General features: G+C 40.3%; 1 protein-coding gene across 1 annotated transcript; it reads left to right on the top strand.

Moving 5' to 3' along the window:
* The first annotated feature begins 996 nt into the window (after positions 1–996).
* Positions 997–22,247, top strand: ubald1a (UBA-like domain containing 1a). Its single transcript, XM_063003155.1, has 3 exons — positions 997–1,212; positions 2,240–2,299; positions 21,874–22,247. The coding sequence occupies exons 1-3, from the start codon at positions 1,105–1,107 to the stop codon at positions 22,177–22,179; spliced, it is 474 nt and encodes a 157-aa protein (XP_062859225.1). The 5' UTR covers positions 997–1,104; the 3' UTR covers positions 22,180–22,247.
* Positions 22,248–22,517: the final 270 nt, after the last annotated feature.

Genomic DNA, 22,517 nt, shown 5'->3' with positions numbered 1-22,517 from the left:
ATGCGCGTAAGGTGAATTGGAGGTACAAAATTGTTCATGACTGTGTTTGACATTAAAACTTGTGAACTGATGAATCTTGTGTAACGAGTAACTACGTATTCTGTCATTAATGTAACCAAAGTGTGTAAAACATGAAGTTAAAATCAGGGCAGGGCAGTTGTAGCGTAATGGTTAAGGTACTGGAGTAGTAATCTAAAGGTTGCTGGTTCAAGCCTCACCACTGCCAGATTGTCACTGTTGGGCCCTTGAGCAAGGCCCTTAACCCTCAATTGCTTAGACAATATACTGCCATAGTACTGTAAGTCTCTTTGGATAAAAGCGTCTGTTAAATGCTGAAAATGTAAATGTAAAATCCTAATAAAAAATGTATCAATGTATTAACATGTTCTCTCTCTCTCACACTGAACACTACCATGCACCCTAACGTCATCGCATCTTGTATATTTCAGTCAGCAGAAAGAATTGACTTGACTGCGCAAATGTAGTGGAGACAGGTCTGCCCCAAAGCACTCTCATGACTGTGCGTGGACTTTTTATTTTGCTCCATGCGCTGCAATTGGTGCTGCTAGATTTGTTTACCATATTTGGCGAGGTAGCGGCTGAACTCGGGTGGGAATTGGACGCTCCCGGCCGTCATTCACAATATTCTTCCTTCGACGACTTTACAAACAAAGAGTGGGCTGATGGGAAATGTAGTTTGGCTACAGAGTGTAGACCGCGAACTGACCTCTAAAACCGTGCTAGAAATGTAAAACTGCTCACTTCTGCTATAGTATCGATATATCTGTGGTGTATATTGAGCAACTCGTGTTATGTTATGTATTATTATTATTTAGAGTAAGCGAGTCCCGTCGTGAGACGAAGATAAACTGGATTATGTTGGACTACAAGTCCCACATTTGTACCTGGCTTCCTATTGGCTGCTGAAGCCGTCAATCAGAGGCTGGCTCTTACAGCAGCGCTGCTACAGTCAATATTTGTGTTTGCTCAGCCGGCTGTAATGGTGGACGAGTGAAGGAGGACAGGGGGAGCAACATCAGCGTAAAAATTGAATCCCCAGACCAAACACTACCGTCCGCGGCTCGGAAATTCACTCCGGCGAACATGGATGAACTTAAACATCAAGTGATGATAAACCAGTTCGTCCTGACAGCTGGATGCGCCGCAGATCAGGCCAAGCAGCTTCTGCAGGCGGCACACTGGCAGTTTGAGGTGAGAGAGGTTCAGTCTCTATCACTAACCGACCACTGTGTTTATATGTGGCGATCAATGCAGAGTCCTTCTTATTATCACCACCGTGTAGGACTGGAAATATTGGTACAAAGCTTGTACAATCAGTGTTATTAGCCTGGTCCAATCTCATTGTTCATATTTACATGATTTAAATTGTTTTGCTCTTAAGGATCACTGCATTTTTAGTGAAACTGTCAATAGTAAGCACTCAAACTATCTTATAATCGTTTACTTAACAATAAACACTCTAATGTGGCTGTTGTAGGCTTGATCTGGTGTGCAGTACTTCAGCTATCTGCCTTTCCTCTGTTTTCATTATTGTTGTTAATATTTACGTGATTTGAATTGTTTTGCCCATAAGGATCACTTTATTTTTAGTGAAACTGTGAATAGTAAGCACTCATACTATCTTAAAATCGTTTACTTAACAATAAACACTATAATAGGACTGTTGTACGCTTGATCTGCTTTATTTCTTGTCTTCTGTATTTATTATTGTTGTTAATATTTACATGATTTATATTGTTTTGCTCGTAAGGATCACTTTATTTATAGTGAAAGCACTGATACTATCTTATAAGCGTTTACTTAACAATAAACACTATAATGGGACTGTTGTAAGCTTCTGTTCCAGCTATCTGCTTTTCTTCTGTATTTATTGTTGTTAATATTTACATGATTTATATTGTTTTGCCCTAAATGATCACTTCATTTATAGTGAATCAGGATAAATAATATGCACTGATACTATCTTATAAGCGTTTACTTAACAATAAACACTATAATGGGACTGTTGTAAGCTTCTGTTCCAGCTTTCTGCTTTTCTTCTGTTTATTGTTGTTGTTAATATTTAGTAACCGTCTTCGTCGATCATGAATGAAACCAAAACACACTTGTACTGTTCTGTACTAAAACGGACCAAAATGACCGATAACATAGCCAATTAGGTTAGCTTTTTAAAATACACGACGCAATATGTAAATCTTTTCGTAACATTTCTTTACAGACAGCCCTCAGTGCCTTTTTTCAAGAGACTAATATCCCATACGGTCACCATCATCAAATGGTAAGTAATAACAACAAACAGCTCATTGTGTCACAAAAATGCCTGTATTTATATCACTTATTGTCATTGTTTTCATCTCAAAATGGTCTCGAATGTCATGTGAGGCGTTTATAAGGCGTGTAAGAAGAGAAAGCGGCATAGCGAGCTAACAATAACAATGTAGTGTGTGTGTGTGTGTGTGTGTGTGTGTGTGTGTGTCGGCCATGTTGCGGAGACACAGGGCTTCCAGAAATAAACACACGTTCAGCAGTGCTGTGTTTTACTGTAGCACCGACATGAACACTGTACACCGATAATGGCGCACTGAACCCCGTCTCACACACACACACACACACACACACACACACACACACACACAGGCCGTCAAATCACTTCATATTTGTGTAATTGCGTGTAAACAGCAGTCAGACTTCACCATTCAGTATCTGAGTGAATCAGGCTTTGTGCACTGTTTACCTTTTCTTAAGAAGCCCATATTTCCGGTTTCACACACACACTCACAAACGGCCATTGTTAAGATCCACTGTATCGCTCAGCTAGATTCTAAAACATTACACACACACACACACACACACACACACACACACACACACTTGTATTTTGAAGAGCATTGCCTTTTTGCATTTTCTTACCTTTCCAATACTGCATTGCATTTATAATTAATGCACTTGATATAAATATTCATTTGATTGTAAACACATTATGTATAATATTTTTTACATTTTGTTAATTCCATTCAGTGATTTTCCAGAGTAGGCTCATCCTTTGATTTTTTGCCCTGCTTCTTTTAATTTTCAAAAAAATAATATCCTGTACACACTGACCAATTTACTGTATAAAACACAGATCATGAAACAGTTTCTTAATCAAACCGTCTATTAAAACCTGTCTATTATGGAACAGTGGTAGCTTAGTGAGTAGAGCTTTGGACTCTCGATTGAAAGGTTGAGAGCTTGAATCCCAGCTCTGCCATGCAGCCAGTGTTGGGCCCTTGAGCAAGGCCCTTAAAACCATTCTATTATATTCTGTTCTAAAAAGAAAAAACAAGTTTTTTAACCCTCTGTTTTATTAAAAAAAGTGAAATTGTATGTAGTCATGTTTTAGATCCACTATTTTGCACACTGCACAGGTTTGTTCTTAAACAATACATGTACACACATGTTTAAATGTGTATATATATATATGTATATATACAGTATATATATATATATATATATATATATATATATATATATATATATACACACACACACAACACACATAGTGTGTGTGTGTCATTTTCAGTTAGAAAAAAGCCCTTTCACATCATATATCATATCAATTCTATTGAGCACCAACTGACCATAGATGAATAGAATGTTTATTATTGGGTCACACTTAGCTTATTTAAATATGACTCTCAATATCTGGTGGTGCAGCGATCTAATGCTAATGCACTAGCCCAACACTGCTGAAATCCATTTGAATCTTAGCTGTGCTATCAACTGTTTAGGCAGTGTGGCTGTTGGTAGGAATGGTAGTAAGGATTCCTCATTATTGCTGCAATTGTGCAATTGAAGGTGCCTACACAGAAATGGTGAATAATGGACAGCAGTGCATGACTCTGTCCAACATACTCGGTTCACCTTGTGCAGGTGAAAAAAATCACTGTTAGACCCCTGAACAAGGCTCTTAACCCTCACTTGCTTGAACTGTATTCAGTCATAACTGTAAGTCTCTTTGGACAAGTGTGGTGTCCTAGTAAAAGAGTACCTGATGCCCTAAAAAGAAGCATTTTAAACTAGAGTAGCTATAAGCTTTCATTCAAAGTTATATTCAGATCAGCTTTATGCAGCATTACCAGATTTATGTTTGGTTTTTGGCACTTGTAGCACAGAGCAGCAAAGAGTTGCAGCAAACTAACTAATCCCCTCCAGCTTATCAGCACTGGTTAGCTATACTGCCCTAATCCACTTTGCTCTAAAATTTCCACAGCACAGCCACACTTATTATGATTGACAGAACTGAGGCTGCAAGTGCTTCCTCACATCTCACTGACCTCAAGTACATAAAAAAAGAATTTGCAATATATAAATCTTCACAACAGTTTCTGAGATCTCTGCCAAGTGTTTATACCAATGCCATAAAACACTGTTTACTGTATGATAACCTCTTTGTGTATTTCACTTAAAGGTTTAATACGTTTATCATGTCATCCAATTGTACACCCACCAACCCCAAGTTTAAGTCTTATATGACTATTTGCTAAACTGGGTCTTTCAACATCTTCGTATCAGCTTAAAATATTGTAAATAATTAATAGGTAGATTCTTGGTGTAATGTAAATAAATGTGTAAAATAAAGGGGGTTTTTTTCTCTGTATGCCTGCCATAATTTTATCAGTTCAATAATTTGGTTAATCAAACCCTGAACTGTCAAAAATAATTATCGCATAGCCTAAAATGCAAAACCACGTAACAAATACTGTATACTGTAATATACTATATATAGGTGGAGATGAATAACATCAGTATTTATTTTATTACAGGACAGTTAAGAGATATTGTTTTTGGGTTTGTTTGATTATACCATGGTCACTTGGCAGTGTTTAAAATTTCAGCTTTTGATGTTTTGATTCATTAGTATGAAATGATGTAATGAGATGAAACATATTGTAACTCAAGAAACTTTCTGTTCTAACACCTTAACTGACTTTTCGCTATGGCTACATTAAAATGCTTTAAAATGCTTTGTTCGGGTTGCTTTAATTGTTCACAACCTAAACCTTTGAATAAAGTGTTACAAAATTTTTATAACACAAGTTTAACACAAAATCTAAAGACAAATAATAGAAAATCAAATAATTCATTTTACAAAAGATGAATGAAAATTTCTATTTTATATTTACAGCATTTAGTAGACACTTTTATTCAGAGCGACGTACAGGAGCGCTTCCTCTGTGAACATTATTTTAGTATAGACATACAACAGTGTAAGACTCCCCATGTCCGCTTGGGTTTACTCCGGGTGCTCCGGTTTCCTCCCACAGTCCAAAGACGTGCAAGTGAGGTGAATTGGAGACTAAATTGTCCAGGACTGTGTTCGATATAAACTTGTGAACTGATGAACCTTGTGTCTTCCGTTCCTGTCATGAATGTAATTACAGTGTAAAACATGTTGTTAAAATCCTAATAAACAAACAAACAACAGTGTAAAAACACAGATCTGCTTAAACCCTGTTAGAATAGAAGTATAGATATAATTTTTTATTTAAGATTACTCCGTTCATATTAGTTTCAATTGAAGCCTAGTACATAAACACACCTTACCCATAATCACCACTAAGATTTATTTTTTATTTGTTGTTGTTTTTTCCACCTTAATAACATTTAATTCCTTCACCAAACATTTCAGCAGTGAATACACATTCCCACAGACACTCCCACAATGTCAAATGAGCAGGGTTGTATGTTCAAAAGCTGCATGCTTTTGGTTTTAGTGTGTACTAACTGTGTAAAAGATGAAGTTGAACTTGCTGATGAGGAAAGGTGGTCAGTTGCATTGATTTGGAGCAGTGTTATCTTTTTACTGGTTCTAATGATTTGTCGTATTCTAAAAAATTAATACACACCTGCAAGCCAGCCAGACAACAAAATCTCTGGCATCCATCTAAATGATTCATTGTGTAATTGACTATGTTGAAAACTGTGCAAAAACTGTTAACATTAGAAATATTGTGTAAATGTTACACAACCAAATGTAAAAATAATTCACATGGCCTGAGAACATGACAATACAACGTAATGGCACAGTTGAGTGAATCTTTTGATATGGTGCATATTTGTTTGCCTCCAACAAATACCACATAACCTTAACCATACAAATGCACTGTCATTGTTTCCTAACCTAATATGAATTGAAATAATTTAGTATAAGTTAATGACATTTAAAAATCTATTTTGCTATCCAGCTGTTCTTCGGCACGCCACACACCGTTCATATCCCAGTTATTATGGCTGTACAATAAATCTTATTTTATTTGTGATTCTTCAATTACAGTTAGCCAGCCAGTGTTAAATATTTATTTGGTGTATTAAATGAAAAGTGTCTCCAGTCATGTCTTAACTGTTCTGTTGTTACTTGTTTCTCAGCTAAATTATTATTTTAGTCTTGTTTTTGATTGGTTTCATCATTTTGTTCAGTCATTGTGTAGCTAATAATGCAGCACCATTCACTCTGTTATTTCTATTCAGTGTAGTCTGTTCTCAACTCTATAAAGATTTGTTAGTCAATATTTAGTTGATCTTACTAGTGCAAATAATGAGTACACATTTAAAGAGCAATGTGAAACACTATTGTTGAAACAGTGTGATCAAAACAAGTCTATTATAAGTTTGAGGGAAAAAAAACCTTGGAGGCTTGTTTACATTCCTCTTACAAGCCGAGTACTCACGTCCCCAAGAGGTCTTCACCTCGCCACAATATTTACTGCTCAGGAATAAAAACAAGGCAAACTCCCTAGTTCTTGCGTCATAGAATAGCATGATGGTGGTGGAAAACACTAACTGCTTCTGTAGTTTACCTTGTGACCACTACGTAACCCTTACAAAACATACATACACACACACACACACACACACACACACACACACACCCCGCAAATATTTCACTCTGTAATTTATTCTTATGCCATTGTCATCTAGGACAGAAGTAAAAGCCATTTTATTTTGGTTTAGCCAACACACCATAGGGTCAAGTCATTGAGAGACACATGAAACCTAAACAGCTGCTCAGTATGATTGTTTGTTTGTTTATTAGGATTTTAACGTCATGTTTTACACTTTGGTTACATTCATAACAGGAACGGTAGTTACTCATTACACAAGATTCATCAGTTCACACAAGGTTATATCAAACACAGTCATGGACATTTTAGTATCTCCAATTCACCTCACTTGCATGTTTTTGGACTGTGGGAGGAAACCGGAGCACTTGGAGAAAACCTACGCGGACACGGAGAGAACGTGCAAACTCCACACAGAAAGGACCCGGACCACCCCACCTGGGGATCGAACCCAGGACCTTCTTGCTGTGAGGTGACGGTGCTACCCACTTAGCCACCATGCCGCCCCAGTATGAATGATTAGTATATTTTTACAAATATTTGAATTTTAAATCAGGTTTTTGTCAAGAAGTGTCTCAGTTCACTGATATTTACTGTTTAGTATCTAAAGGACAAGTGAGCTCTTTTGTCTTGAGTTGAGCTCACGTTTTGTACAAAAAAATAGATTATGAACACTATGCTTCTTAGTTTAAAAAGCAAAGATGTAAATAAAACTATCAAGTAGGATTGAAACAACAAATGCAGACATGTTAGAGGTTAGAAGGCTTTGTTCCTGACATGTCAAGTCACAACGTTGGGAGTGGCAAGAAGGCGTGTGATGTTCTCGTAACTTTAACCATGTGTTACTTTCCTGGGCTGTGACCAGAGAAGAGCTTTTAGTTTATAAACAGCAGACCTGCAAGGTGAAGATGTTTCAGATTTACATGCCTGTGTGTTTGTGTTTCCAGTAGCCGACTTCCTGGAACTCTGAGACGTTAGTGAATGGTTTGGCTTGCAAAGAAGCAGATGCGTGAACATATATGTGTAGCGCACACACACACACACACACACACACACACACACACACACACACACACTTACACTTCTGCTGCATGCTTGCATGACGTCAACCACAGATTTTTTTTTTTAGGACTCCTTGAACTGGAATGTGTGTAACATACAAAAGCTAGTCTTATGCTAGTCAGACACTCTTCAGCTATGTGGTGTGCCTAAGCACTTTGATTTAACCTTAGGGATTGTCCAGCCTTTTTTTCTGACTGCACCACATGGATAACTAATACCACCAGTGGCTTTTGCTAATAACATTGTGTTCCTCCTTTAAATAGGAGTACTGGATTTTTTCCGGCAGACTATTTAGAGAAGCAAATGAGAATACAGAGAGAATAACAGCCCATTGTTTTACTCTAAAATCCTCTGTGGTGTGTCAACAGCCAGGTTAATAACCAAACACTGCAGCAACCATTCATCCACTCACAAGCAAGCACATATACACCAACAGATACGTAACGCTTACTTCCTCTGTAGTAACTGGCAGTTGTTTTCCTCTTTTCTGTGTTGAGTTTTGTGTTTTCTACGTAATGTTTAGTATTGAAACAATATGTTTTTAATATCGCACAGTGGAAGATTTTTTATCTTATTATACAGTGTATCACAAAAGTGAGTACACCCCTCACATTTCTGCAAATATTTCATTATATCTTTTCATGGGACAACACTATAGACATGAAACTTGGATATAACTTAGAGTAGTCAGTGTACAGCTTGTATAGCAGTGTAGATTTACTGTCTTCTGAAAATAACTCAACACACAGCCATTAATGTCTAAATGGCTGGCAACATAAGTGAGTACACCCCACAGTGAACATGTCCAAATTGTGCCCAAAGTGTCAATATTTTGTGTGACCACCATTATTATCCAGCACTGCCTTAACCCTCCTGGGCATGGAATTCACCAGAGCTGCACAGGTTGCTACTGGAATCCTCTTCCACTCCTCCATGATGACATCATGGAGCTGGTGGATGTTAGACACCTTGAACTCCTCCACCTTCCACTTGAGGATGCGCCACAGGTGCTCAATTGGGTTTAGTCCATCACTTTTACCTTCAGCTTCCTCAGCAAGGCAGTTGTCATCTTGGAGGTTGTGTTTGGGGTCGTTATCCTGTTGGAAAACTGCCATGAGTGCCAGTTTTCGAAGGGAGGGGATCATGCTCTGTTTCAGAATGTCACAGTACATGTTGGAATTCATGTTTCCCTCAATGAACCGCAGCTCCCCAGTGCCAGCAACACTCATGCAGCCCAAGACCATGATGCTACCACCACCATGCTTGACTGTAGGCAAGATACAGTTGTCTTGGTACTTCTCACCAGGGCGCCGCCACACATGCTGGACACCATCTGAGCCAAACAAGTTTATCTTGGTCTCGTCAGACCACAGGGCATTCCAGTAATCCATGTTCTCTGACTGCTTGTCTTCAGCAAACTGTTTGCGGGCTTTCTTGTGCGTCAGCTTCCTTCTGGGATGACGACCATGCAGACCGAGTTGATGCAGTGTGCGGCGTATGGTCTGAGCACTGACAGGCTGACCTCCCACGTCTTCAACCTCTGCAGCAATGCTGGCAGCACTCATGTGTCTATTTTTTAAAGCCAACCTCTGGATATGACGCCGAACACGTGGACTCAACTTCTTTGGTCGACCCTGGCGAAGCCTGTTCCGAGTGGAACCTGTCCTGGAAAACCGCTGTATGACCTTGGCCACCATGCTGTAGCTCAGTTTCAGGGTGTTAGCAATCTTCTTATAGCCCAGGCCATCTTTGTGGAGAGCAACAATTCTATTTCTCACATCCTCAGAGAGTTCTTTGCCATGAGGTGCCATGTTGAATTTCCAGTGGCCAGTATGAGAGAATTGTACCCAAAACACCAAATTTAACAGCCCTGCTCCCCATTTACACCTGGGACCTTGACACATGACACCAGGGAGGGACAACGACACATTTGGGCACAATTTGGACATGTTCACTGTGGGGTGTACTCACTTATGTTGCCAGCTATTTAGACATAAATGGCTGTGTGTTGAGTTATTTTCAGAAGACAGTAAATCTACACTGCTATACAAGCTGTACACTGACTACTCTAAGTTATATCCAAGTTTCATGTCTATAGTGTTGTCCCATGAAAAGATATAATGAAATATTTGCAGAAATGTGAGGGGTGTACTCACTTTTGTGATACACTGTATATCCTGTATCCTGTTGAGACCTGGGGTTAGAATTTCAATGTGCTTTTGGCTGGTCAAGTGTCTACACTGGCATCATGATTGGCTATGTCTGTAATGATTGGCTGTGGGAGAACAGTCTTGCCAGTAAAAGGTTCACTTGTCAGTGCGCTTCTAATGCTGGTCCAGAGTCCAGATAAAAATAAGGAGGGTTGCATCATAAAACCATGCTTGACTGTAGGGATGGTATTCTTGGGGTCATATGCAGTGCCATCCTCTCGCCAAACGGCCCGGGTGTGGTTGGCACCAAAGAGCTCGATCTTGGTCTCATCAGACCAGAGAACTTTAAACCAGTCTGCCTCAGAGTCCTCCAAGTGATCATGAGCAAACTTTAGACGGGCCTTGACATGACGCTTTGAAAGTAAAGGTACCTTACGGGCTCGCCTGGAACGGAGACCATTGTGGTGTAGTACATTACTTATGGTATTTATTGAAACCAATGTCCCCACCGTCATGAGATCTTCCCGGAGCTTCCTCCTTGTTGTCCTTGGGTCAGCCTTGACCTTTCGGACAAGCCTCGCTTCGGCACGGGAGGAAACTTTGAAAGGCTGTCCAGGTCGTGGAAGGTTAACAGTAGTTCCATGAGCCTTCCACTTCCGGATGATGCTCCCAACAGTGGTGTTCTTGGGGGGATGGTGTTCTTGGGGTCATATCCAGCATTTCTCTGCTCCCAGCTCCCTTGAGATCATTGACAAGCTCCTCCCGTGTAATTCTGGACTGACCTCACCTTTCTCAGAATCATTCTTACCCCACCAGGTGAGATCTTGCATGGAGCTCCAGAGCGAGGGTGATTGACTGTGATCTTGTATTTCTTCCATTTTCGAATTATCGCACCAACAGTGGTCTCTTTCTCACCAAGCTTCTTGCTGATGGTCTTGTAACCCATTCCAGCCTTGTGCAGGTCTACAATCTTGTCCCTGACGTCCTTTGATAGCTCTTTGGTCTTGCCCATGGTGGTCGAGAGATTTGAACGGAAGAAACTGATTCTGTGACAGGAGTCTTTTATACAGGGACAGGACTAATTTGTGTGCCTCATGGGCACATAACCGGTCTGTGGGGGTCAGAATTCTTGCTGGTTGGTAGGGGATCAAATACTTATTTCCCTTAATTAAATACAAATTAATTTATAACTTTTATTTAATGTTTTTTTTCTGGATTTTTTGCTGATATTCTGTCTCTCTCTGTTAAAATAAACCTTCCATAAAAATTATAGACTGTTCAAGTCTTTGTAAGGGGGTAAACTTACAAAATCAGCAGGGGATCAAATACTTATTTCCCCCACTGTATATACAGTATATACACCGATCAGCCATAACATTAAAACCACCTCCTTGTTTCTACACACACTGTCCATGTTATCAGCTCCACTTACCACTGTCACTGCTGGACTGAGAATAGTCCACCAACCAAAAATAGCCAGCCAACAGCGCCCCGTGGGCAGCGTCCTGTGACCACTGATGAAGGTCTAGAAGATGACCAACTCAAACAGCAGCAATAGATGAACGATCGTCTCCGACTTTAAGTCTACAAGGTGGACCAACTAGGTAGGAGTGTCTAATAGAGTGGACAGTGAGTGGACACAGTATTTAAAAACTCCAGCGGCACTGCAGTGTCTGATCCACTCATACCAGCACAACACACACTAACACGCCACCACCATGTCAGTGTCACTGCAGTACTGAGAATGATCCACCACCTAAATAATACCTGCTCTGTGGGGGTCCTGACCATTAAAGAACAGGGTGAAAGCAGGCTAAAAAAGTATGTAGAGAAACAGATGGACTACAGCCAGTAATTGTAGAACTACAAAGTGCCTCTATATGATAAGTGGAGCTGATAACACGGACAGTGAGTGTACAAACAAGGAGGTGGTTTTAATGTTATGGTTGATCAGTGTATATATATATATATATTAGGGCTGTCGAAGTTAACGCGATAATAACGCATTAACGCAATCTCAATTTAACGCGATTAAAAAAAATAGTGCCATTAACGCAAATTCTAGTTCATGTTGAGACTTGACTGGTAGAACAAACGTTTTAATGTCGGACTTGCCACCGTTTTTCATTTGCGGTTTGTTAACAAAATGTAAAAGAGCGTCGTAGCATCTGCACTTGCATAATAAAGAAATAAATACACGCTATATTCACAAGTTGTCGGAAGCAGAACACTTTAATAAACTTATTCTGTTACGGTAAAGAATACCGGACAGCTGAGTCAAGCACGTTGTCCATGAACTATGGAAGCCCCAAAGGGTCAAAACACACTCACTTCGTGTAGAAACGTCCATCAAACCATTGGATAGTATTACTGCCTAGTATGTGAGTGAATAAAACTCCCTTACAGTTTTCTCTTGTCCCAGCAGTTTTTAACATCAGTACATTTAGCATAAAATGTGTTCACCATTTTAATTGTAACATTTCACTTAAAAATCCTTGTTTTCTATAACATTTACACAGATTTTTTTTAATGCGATTAATCGCGATTAACTATATGAAATTCTGAGATTAATCGCGATTAAAAATTTTAATCGTTTGACAGCCCTAATATATATATATATAAAACCACAGTCAGGCTGACATAGTTGGGCTCGTAAGCAAGGCCTCTAACTCTTATTTTCTTGGCTTCTATTCAGTCGCAGTTGTAAAGTTGCTTTGAATGAAGAAGAATCTGCTAAATGCAGTGAAGGTAAAATGTAAATGGTGAAATATTTATACATTTCTCTGACTGCGAATTGCAGTCTTATTTTATCATAGTTTTAGACTGAACACTAAAGCTCTATAAATAGGACACTGCGAGGACACTGTAAGGCTTTAAGTATGTGGACCCCAAGTTTCATGGGTCTCTGTGTTCTTTTAAACATCATATCAATGTCCATAGTTCAGAAATGAGAGTTGATGTTTCCAGTTGTGTTGGATGGGGTCAGGGCTTTGTGCAGGCCAGTTAGTGTCCTGTCCTTCACTCCAAACTGAGCAAATGATTTCCTAATGGACCTTGCTTTGCACACAGGGACCATGTCATGCTAAAAGAGAAAATGGCTTTTCCTCAAACCGCTGCCAGAACACAATATTCCCTAATGTTAGCCCAGGACCTTTATTGCTTCCAGACCCGCAGCACAAATAAAACATTTGAATTTTTTAAATGTGTGCACACTTGTCAGTATGAATTTGGGGAATCATATGTTAAACTTGTAAGCAGTGAGAGTCTCATTTTGTCTGCTAAAAGCAATTACAACATTTCATGTGGAACATTTTATCAACATTCAGTATACCAGTGAAGTGAAATGGTGTAGCTCAAGGTATATTAAATATATATATAAAAAATCATCTGTCTGTGAGCTGAGGCTGAAGTGTAATTGAGTTATACAGCAGGGCGAGGGTGGCCTGGTGGCTCAGTGGGTAGCACTGTCGCCTCACAGCAAGAAGGTCCTGGGTTCGATCCCCTGGACCTTCGATCCCCTGGGTTCGATGTTGTGGTCCAAGTCCTTTCTGTGTGGAGTTTGCATGTTCTCCCCATGTCTGTGTGGGTTTCCTCCGGGAGCTCCGGTTTCCTCCCACAGTTCAAAGACGTGCAAGTGAGGTAAACTAGAGATACTAAATTGTCCATGACTGTGTTTGACCTTAAACTTGTGAACTGATGAACCTTGTGTAACGAGTAACTACAGTTTCTGTCATGAGTTTAACCAAAGTGTGTAAAACATGACTTTAAAATCCGAATAAATAATAAATAATAATAATACAACATTGCAGTGATATAAAATGCAAAAAAAAATTCTAGATGCCTAAAAATAGACCATAAAATAAAAAAATATATATAGTTAGAACTTAGTGTTTAAGGTTCTGAATTAGTCATTGGAAAGTCTTTGTTTTAAACCAGTGGTGGTATTGAGATAAAAAATTTAATAAGCAGTTTCCCCAAAAACACAGAGTAGACTGTCTGATTTAAAGCAGTTCAGCAAAGAAGAGGCGGTTTACTACTCCACAGAAATGTAAAGAAAAAACATTTAGTTGAAATAATTACTATGGCTTTCTTTTTCAAATGTTTTTAAAATGTGTTGTGTTTTTACATGCACTATAGTCTATGTAGTGCACTAAATTACAGTAGAACTGCATTTGAGATTCAGCCACAGAAATGAATTCAGCGTCAATTCACAGCTCTATAAATTTACATTTGTATGTTTTAACTCATGTAAAGTGTCCTTGAGCTTGTGAAAGGCACTATGTAGACTATTATTTTTATTATTATTTATTAAATTGTGCTTTTTACATGGCCAGAATTTGTTAATACTGATATTAGCTCTGTGTAATGAAACCATGCCAGTGTTTTGTTATACATTAGTACTGGCATTGTGAAGACATTTCGGCACGATCAAAATGAATGACCAGAGCGCGAGGTCCATCCTCCCATCAGGGCACTGTGCTATTCTGGTCGATCTGCAGTGTGTTCTTGTCAGGCTCACACTCTGATATATACACAGCGTACCCTGAGAGAGAACCACAGCCTAACGCCTTACCTCATGCTTTTGGATTTAACATAATTGTTGTCTTACGTTGGAAGCCTGCAGTGCATTATAAATTATTCCATTACAAACATCATCATTACATTCACTGCAAGCTCCTGTGCTATTCATTTTTCATGCTTATTCGAACCCTTCCGTAGATTGTGTGTGTGTGTGTGTGTGTGGCAGGATAGAAGGAATATCATCAGTATTGTATCACTAGTCCTTGGATAGTTTTGTATGAGACCTGATGAATTTTGTCGTCCTCACAACAGTGAGGAATCTAAAATCAGCGTTTTGTTTTTTGTTGTAAATATAATGTAACTGTGTCAGAAGGGAAAAGGAAGTCCTGTTTTAAAGCGAGTGTGAAAGCTATAAATCCCAGTCGGGCTTGTTGATAGAGTCGAATGGTCATGAAGCCAGTCTTATTTATAAAGTCAGTTGGTTGGTGGTGGAACTGTTGAGGGAAAGGGGGTGAAGTGTGCCGCTCTACCAAGTGCCTGTGGGATTCTCAGCTTGGTGCAAGTGTGGACATGAGAGTGGTTTCTGTAGAGGGAAGATGGACACATTGATCCTGCATTACTGCCAGTACTTGCCTGTGGTAGAAATGTTGCTTGTTTATAGCTGCAAAATCACAAGCACCAATGTAATGAGACAAAAAGCATTTGTTTACAAAGTCCTTGTCAGGAAATGAATCTTATTTGTCTAATAAGATTAATTAGTGTCAATTAGTGTCATTAATGCTTTTTATTATGTATTTCTTGTTTGTTATTAGGCCTGATATCAGGTGCACTTAGGTCAGGCCGACATCCGGCTGTTTAAAACCTCAGCAAATCACATATGCAGACCTGAATGATCCATGTGATACACATCAAAACAGCTTTCTGCTGGCTGTCACAGTATTGGCAGCTTATACATGTGCAGTTTTATTTGAAATGTAATTGATTTTATACATAAAAGCTTTGTGATTGTCGTCATTTGGAGACGTGAGACGTGTGAAGTTAAAAAACCCAGCAAAGAATAAAGTGACTTCTTAGGGTAAATTCAATACATCCTGTATTGTTAAAGAGCTACGAAGCCACGAAGAGTGATTCCAGGATGAGGAAACTCTCATTACTATCTGAAATACAAACCCGGTTTCACAGCTCACTGGTCGCCATTCTGAAATCTTCCTACAATGTTGTGCGAGATTTAAGGTTGGATTAAACAGTTCAGGGTTTTGTGAAACACGTGAGAAGTAGTTTCACTAGTCCATTTCTGGGCTACTCTTCTGTTAACGTCATATAAACAGTTTGTCTCATTGGTGGTGTTTTGTCCCATTGGTTAGTGGTAAAGGGGTTATAGGTCAATGAGACTGAATGATAAAAGCTGAGTGTCTAAGCACCACTTAAGGTAGCACAGCAGCAACATCACTTCACCCCACAGGAAACAACAGCACACCCAGTGTGAAATGGGTTTTGCAGCATATCATGTGAACGCTGCCTTATCTTGTTAGTTTCAGCCAGTGTCTTTCTATTATCATAGAGAATGTTACTACCGTCTTGTATAAGTTGCTTGCAAATAGTCAGTCATTATCAGTCTTTTCTCTTGGCTTGAATATTGGAATCAGAAAGAAAAATGCGGAGGTAAAAAAAAGGGTCAGGACCGTTCACATCCACAGTCAGGATGCAGTGTGGTTCACTGCAGTGTCACTTGAGAAATGTTAGAGATTGTTATATTAAGAATTCCCACAGAAAAATGGACTATGTTTTTAAATTCTATTAATAAAACAGAATGGAGTGCAAGATGTTGGACCTTGTTTTAATCGAACGCAGCAAGGCATCTGTTCTCACTACCAAAATATTTCCATAGCAACACAGATGTGGCTTTGCTGCATGTTTTTATTGCACGCTGCACTAGAACAGCTTTTCCTCGTCTCGTTGGAATGATGGAGTTATTTACTGATGCTTTTTTACTTTTAAAAGCTTTGTCTAACATTGTTACTTTTTTTCTTTACATTGCTCCTGTGTTCTTAGGAGTCGCCACAGTGCAGTTTAGCACAGTGTTTGAGCTGGATGCCCCCTCCTGGCGCAGTCCTCCTTATCTTACATCCAGGCTTGCGACCGGCACGGAGTAAGCACTGACAAATGCATGTTCCGATAGCTAGGCTGTTCAGCCATCCCGACCCCAATCCCACAACCAAAACCCAGACAGCAAGCATGTCTGTGTAGATGCCCGACTGGCGTTTTTTTATTTCCATTTTATTTATGCATTTTCTCCAATTTTCTCCCAATTTAGCGTAGTCATTTTGTCTTCCGCTGCTGGGGGATCCCTGATTGCAGTCGAGGTGGGTATATTGCTGCTCTTGCCTCCTCCGACCCGCGTGCAGTCCTTAGCGGAACCCTTTTTCACCCATGCACTCTGCACAGGCGCCTCTCTATCTGCCAATCAGGGTCCTTACACAGCGTTTGAAGGCCCCACCCACATAGCCTGGTCATCCCTGCAGGCACTGCCAATCATGCCCGCTAGATGGCGCCCAGCCGACCGGTGGCAACGCTGAATTTGAACAGAGGAGTTCAGAATCTCGAATATCCCACTGCGCCACCTGGGCGCTTCGACCGGCATATTTTTACCACAGCGATATGTGCCTGATACCTGAAAAAAAAAACACGTACACAAGACAACAACCTACCGTGCAGCCATAAAAATAACAATGAAAATTTAAAATGGACCAAAATATAAAGACAAGATAAAATAAACAGACAGAAACATAATACCTATTTTGCCATTTAATGACACGTGTGTTAAACATGGCGTTAAAACCCAAATAAATAAATAACCACAGCGCTATCTCTGCGCTTATCAGTTGATTCTTTCTTTGCCAGTGGATGGCAATCGATGGCCTTATTAAAATATATTTCTTTACAAACGCATCAGTCATCTACAGCAAAGTGACTGCAGTGCTTAGGATCAGAGTGCAAAACATTTGAGACTTTTGACCGTTGATAAAGGGGCACTCTGGTCATTTTTATGGTGAGATTTTTTTTCAGATATGTAGCACCTCTGGTCGCAGGAATCAAGTCTGCTAGGAAAAGGAACTTTTTCTGACTGTAACTGATCTATGTGGTCTCAGCGGTAAGTGGCTAATGTGGAGTTGTTTTACATAGCTATGCAGGGCCACCGGAAGCAGGCGTCAGGAAGGGTAAGGCACACCGACTCAACCTTGTCCTGTGGTGATTGCCCTTAGCAAAGCAAACACCTGGGAAAAATAAGTAGACAACACAAAAGTGTAGTATCAGCCGAAACGTCTCTATTGTTGCTTGTTTTGTTATGTCTGGAACAAAACTGCAGTGAAGTGATTGTGTGCGGCGTGACGCTGATAAACACAGCAGCAGACGTTCATGTCAAGCTGGTGATTATATTTTTGTTTTGAAAATGCTGCTGGTGAAGAGCCGTAGTGCTTGTGGTGTTGTGAACTCTATCCCACGTGGGCTATTGTGTATCTCTTGTAAATGAGGGATTTGTGGCACCGAGAGAGCCAGGGCAAAGAGGACAATGCAGAGGTTGTGCAAGGTCGTGGCAGAGCAGAAAAGCACAAGTGGGTAGGCAGAGTGCGACATGCCAGGGCACAGATCAGAAACTGGAAGTAGCATGGGTAATGGGACACTGCTGCAAATAAACAGAGGGAAGTGTGTTGGGAAAGGGAGGGCATGATCTCTGTGTTCAGTCTGACCAGGGTCTGTAGTATCAGCTGGTGTTAAAGAAATATTTTAGTGTTTTTGGCTAATGTGTATTAACAACATTTATTACATGTTTGTCTTATTAGGCTTTTTCGGGTGGCACGGTGACTCAGTTGGTAGCACTGTCGCCTCACAGCAAGAAGGTCCTGGGTTCGATCCCCAGGTGGGGCGGTCCGGGTCCTTTCTGTGTGGAGTTTGCTTGTTCTCCCCGTGTCTGCGTGGGCTTACTCCGGGAGCTCTGGTTTCCTCCCACAGTCCAAAGACGTGCAAGTGAGGTGAATTGGAGGCGCTTGATTGTCCGGGACTGCATTTGAAATAACCTTGTGAACTGATGAATCTTGTGTAATGAGTAACTACCGTTCCTGTCATGAATGTAACCAAAGTGTAAAACATGACGTTAAAATCCTAATAAACAAACAAACATTAGATTCTATCTGATCCTTACTTAAGAAATACAAGAACAGTACTAACATATCTCGCTAAATCCAAATAAAATAATAAATAAATCAGGTTCTTTCCTGTAATGAGAAAATACTAAAAGCCTGTTCATTTAAATCCTTAAACAGAAGCTTAGGGGCTGTAAGTGTAAGCTCCTAAAACTAAAAGATGTCCATACATAGCTTATGGTTGGGTTTATGGCTGAATAGGATGTAAGGATATTACACACTATCTCATTTTTGGAATGCACTACAGCCTCGGCCCAGCAAACGTGAAATTTAAACACACTATGGAAAATTGAAAGATCATAGACATTTAAAAACTGCTGGTATGCATGCCCCACAATGCCCCTGTTCTTGACTCTTCACAAACGTTTCTTTTTCAGTGTGAATTGCAGATGGATTTTAATTTCCACCATCACTCCTCCATGTAAGATGTGAGTGCAGCAAGTGATACCAGTGGTGTTTTTTTCTGTCTGATGTCTCACCTTGAAACAACTTCTATTTGGCACGGAGCATTTGAACAATTCAGTGATATCTAATGGTCTCCTGTGTTAGAATATATCTGCCGACACCAATATGATGAGCTTTACTACTAAATACTTAATGACACCTATCAAAAATCACCAGTAGGGCAATTCCAGCACCATGTGTTCTCTCTGTTTTTGAAAGGTCTGTTGGAAACATTGCTACACTGTACCATAACATAAATGCAAAGCTCCGACAGTACACTCTTAATAATTATTAAAATAAATAATATGCTGTGTCCATGTGTGATTAGATGAGAAATACCTACATAGGAAATGCATCAACTCAAACTCCTTCCACTGATGAAAAGAGTTCCATCTGGGTGCTTGGGTACCGCAGCGGTCTAATACACCAGTTTATCTGGCCGGACGCTCAAGTTACGCAGTTGGTTGTGTCTGTGGGTTGGGAGGTTAATGGGTATTAACCCTCTCATGGCTTCAACAATGAGTCCTGCTTTCTGGTCATGATCACAGAAGGGGATTAGTGTAGCCCTATATACGTTCTGAGGTTCTCTTTATAAAGCCACTGTGGGCCGATGTAAAGATTTTGAGAAGTGCTGGTTTGTGGCATCTCTTCAGCCAGTGAGGTTGTTAAAGTGCAAAGGGAAATGTAGCATATACTGTAGATATTGGATAAAAAGTTTAAGAAGCTGTCGTCCTGTCCAGGTTGTGTAACTGCATTGTGCCCAGTGATTCTGGGGAAACTGGATTCACTGTGTGTGGCAAGGATAAAGCAGGATAAAGAGGTAGTAAAACATGAAAATGAAATAAAGTGTGGGAAAAAACTATTCATCAAGTCAGGTGGTCAAACTATTACATACACTGACTGACGTAGGTAGGGTGACGACAGGTTATTCAGGTTTGATGTTTTCTTTTAATGTCATAAGTCAAACATGCATGTTGCTATTTCACATCATACACTGATCAGCCATAACATTAAAACCACCTCCTTGTTTCTACACTTACTGCTTTCACCCTGTTCTTCAATGGTCAGGACCCCCACAGAGTAGGTATTATTTAGGTGGTGGATCATTCTCAGCACTGCAGTGACACTGACATGGTGCTGGTGTGTTAGTGTGTGTTGTGCTGGTATGAATGGATCAGATCCAGCAGCGCTGCTGGAGTTTTTTTTAATACCGTGTCCACTCACTGTCCTCTCTGTTAGACACTCCTACCTAGTTGGTCCACCTTGTAGATATAAAGTCAGAGACGATCGCTCATCTATTGCTGCTGTCTGAGTTGGTCATCTTCTAGACCTTCATCAGTGGTCACAGGACGCTGCCCACGGGGCGCTGTTGGCTGGATATATTTTTGGTTGGTGGACTATTCTCAGTCCAGCATGGACAGTGAAGTGTTTAAAAACTCCATTAGTGCTGCTGTGTCTTATTCACTCATACCAGCACAACACACACTAACACACCACCACCATGTCAGTGTCACTGCAGTGCTGAGAATGATCCACCACCTAAATAATACCTGCTCTGTACTGGTCCTGGAAGAGTTGTGACCATTGAAGAACAGCATGAAAGGGGGCCAACAAAGCATGAAGAGAAACATGATGGACTACAGTCAGTAATTGTAGAAATACAAGGTGCTCCTATATGATAAATTGAGCTGATAAAATGGACAATGTGTGTTTTAATGTTATGTCTGATTAATATGAAGTAATGTCTTGTGGTGACTTGTGGTGTATTTGGGGGGATCTGGACAAGCAGTGGGTCGAATAAAAAGAACATCGCTCACCACGAGGCTTGGGCATATTTTGGCATCTTTCACATGGTACTGAAAACCACTTTTTGCTGGCTGACGATTTATTCACATGCAGTTTTGTATGAAATGTATTTAAGTTTAAAACAAGGAAGCTCTGCAGTGTCGTCATGTGGATACATGAAAAGATAAAACAGGAAGTGTGTTTGACACTCTTTAGTGTTAATCAAACAGCACATTGAATCTAATTAAAGAGCTACAAGGCCACAAGTGCTTTCAGGATTAGTAAAAGTGGGATGTCCATCTAAAGTCCAAACTTTCACAGCTCACTAGTCGCCATGCTGTATTATTGCCCTGCCATGGTTGTAATTTAAAGTGGGACACAACTAACTACTAACTAACTAACTAACTAGATAGATAGATAAGACTGTATTTATCTATGTATAAATCTATGTGTTTAGTGAAAATCAGTTTCTGACATTTGTGTGCACTTTGCTTCTGTTTATTTCACAAAAAAAAACAATTTGTCTCATTGGCGGTGCTTTGAGAAAGTCAATGGGAAAGTGGGTCAAAGTTCAATGAAATGTAAAAAAAACAACAACTGAGCATCAAATTAACCAATCTGCGTGGTGCTTAGCAGCAGGATGCCTCTCTTCATAGGAAAAAATGACACAGCCAGCACAAAAGCAGTATTGCTGTGTATTATGTGATTGCAGCCTAAATCCCACAGCTTTACTGTTTTGTTTTACAAACAGGAAAATTTGCCTTTTCTTGCACAGATGTGTCTGATTCTGTCTTTTCTTTTTTCCAGATGTGCACACCAGCAAACACACCGGCAACTCCACCCAACTTTCCCGATGCACTCACCATGTTCTCTCGCCTCAAGGCCTCAGAAAGCTTCGGCAGCGGCAGCCCCAGCATGGGGTCCATGGCCACCTCTCCACCTCCACCTCCGGTCAGCTGGGGCATGACTCCACCCATGGCCAGCCAGCAGGGATTATGGACTCAGGGCCCTCCGGGCACACAGGCTCACCCTCCCCCGGGCTGGCCATCCACCGTCAACCAGCAAGCAGCCGCCGAACAGAAGGCCAGCGTGGCAATGGAGGCTGAGAGATGAGGAGCAGGACTGCATGGCAAAAGGTGGGGGCTTGATCCAGGGGAGGGGGGGCAGGGGTCACTCGCTTTGTCCTTTCACCTAAGGAGGAGGTGGGCAGGAGAGAGCAAGAATATACCAAGCAACATGGACATTTTAGGGAGGAGTGAAGGTAAAGAACAGCCAATGCAAAGATGATTTTAAGGATTAGAGAAGCGCACATTGTATTACTGAGAAAGCAAGCAACTGAGTTTCCTAGGGGTTTTTCTTTTAATATAATAGTTACATACGAATGGGACTCGTCATGCCCAAGGATTATTTCTGGTATTTTCTGCAAGATGGACATATATAAATATATATAT

This window comes from Trichomycterus rosablanca, chromosome 10, assembly GCF_030014385.1.
Source record: "Trichomycterus rosablanca isolate fTriRos1 chromosome 10, fTriRos1.hap1, whole genome shotgun sequence".
NCBI classification, from domain to species: Eukaryota; Metazoa; Chordata; class Actinopteri; order Siluriformes; family Trichomycteridae; genus Trichomycterus; species Trichomycterus rosablanca.
This window is presented reverse-complemented; position numbering and strand designations above follow the sequence as displayed.

Excerpts from the sequence above, each read along its gene's own strand:
- ubald1a (XM_063003155.1), top strand. The coding sequence starts at position 1,105 with ATGGATGAACTTAAACATCAAGTGATGATAAACCAGTTCGTCCTGACA. Across the intron at positions 1,213-2,239 it reads CGGCACACTGGCAGTTTGAG|ACAGCCCTCAGTGCCTTTTT; the intron begins GTGAGAGAGGTT and ends ATTTCTTTACAG. Across the intron at positions 2,300-21,873 it reads ACGGTCACCATCATCAAATG|ATGTGCACACCAGCAAACAC; the intron begins GTAAGTAATAAC and ends TCTTTTTTCCAG.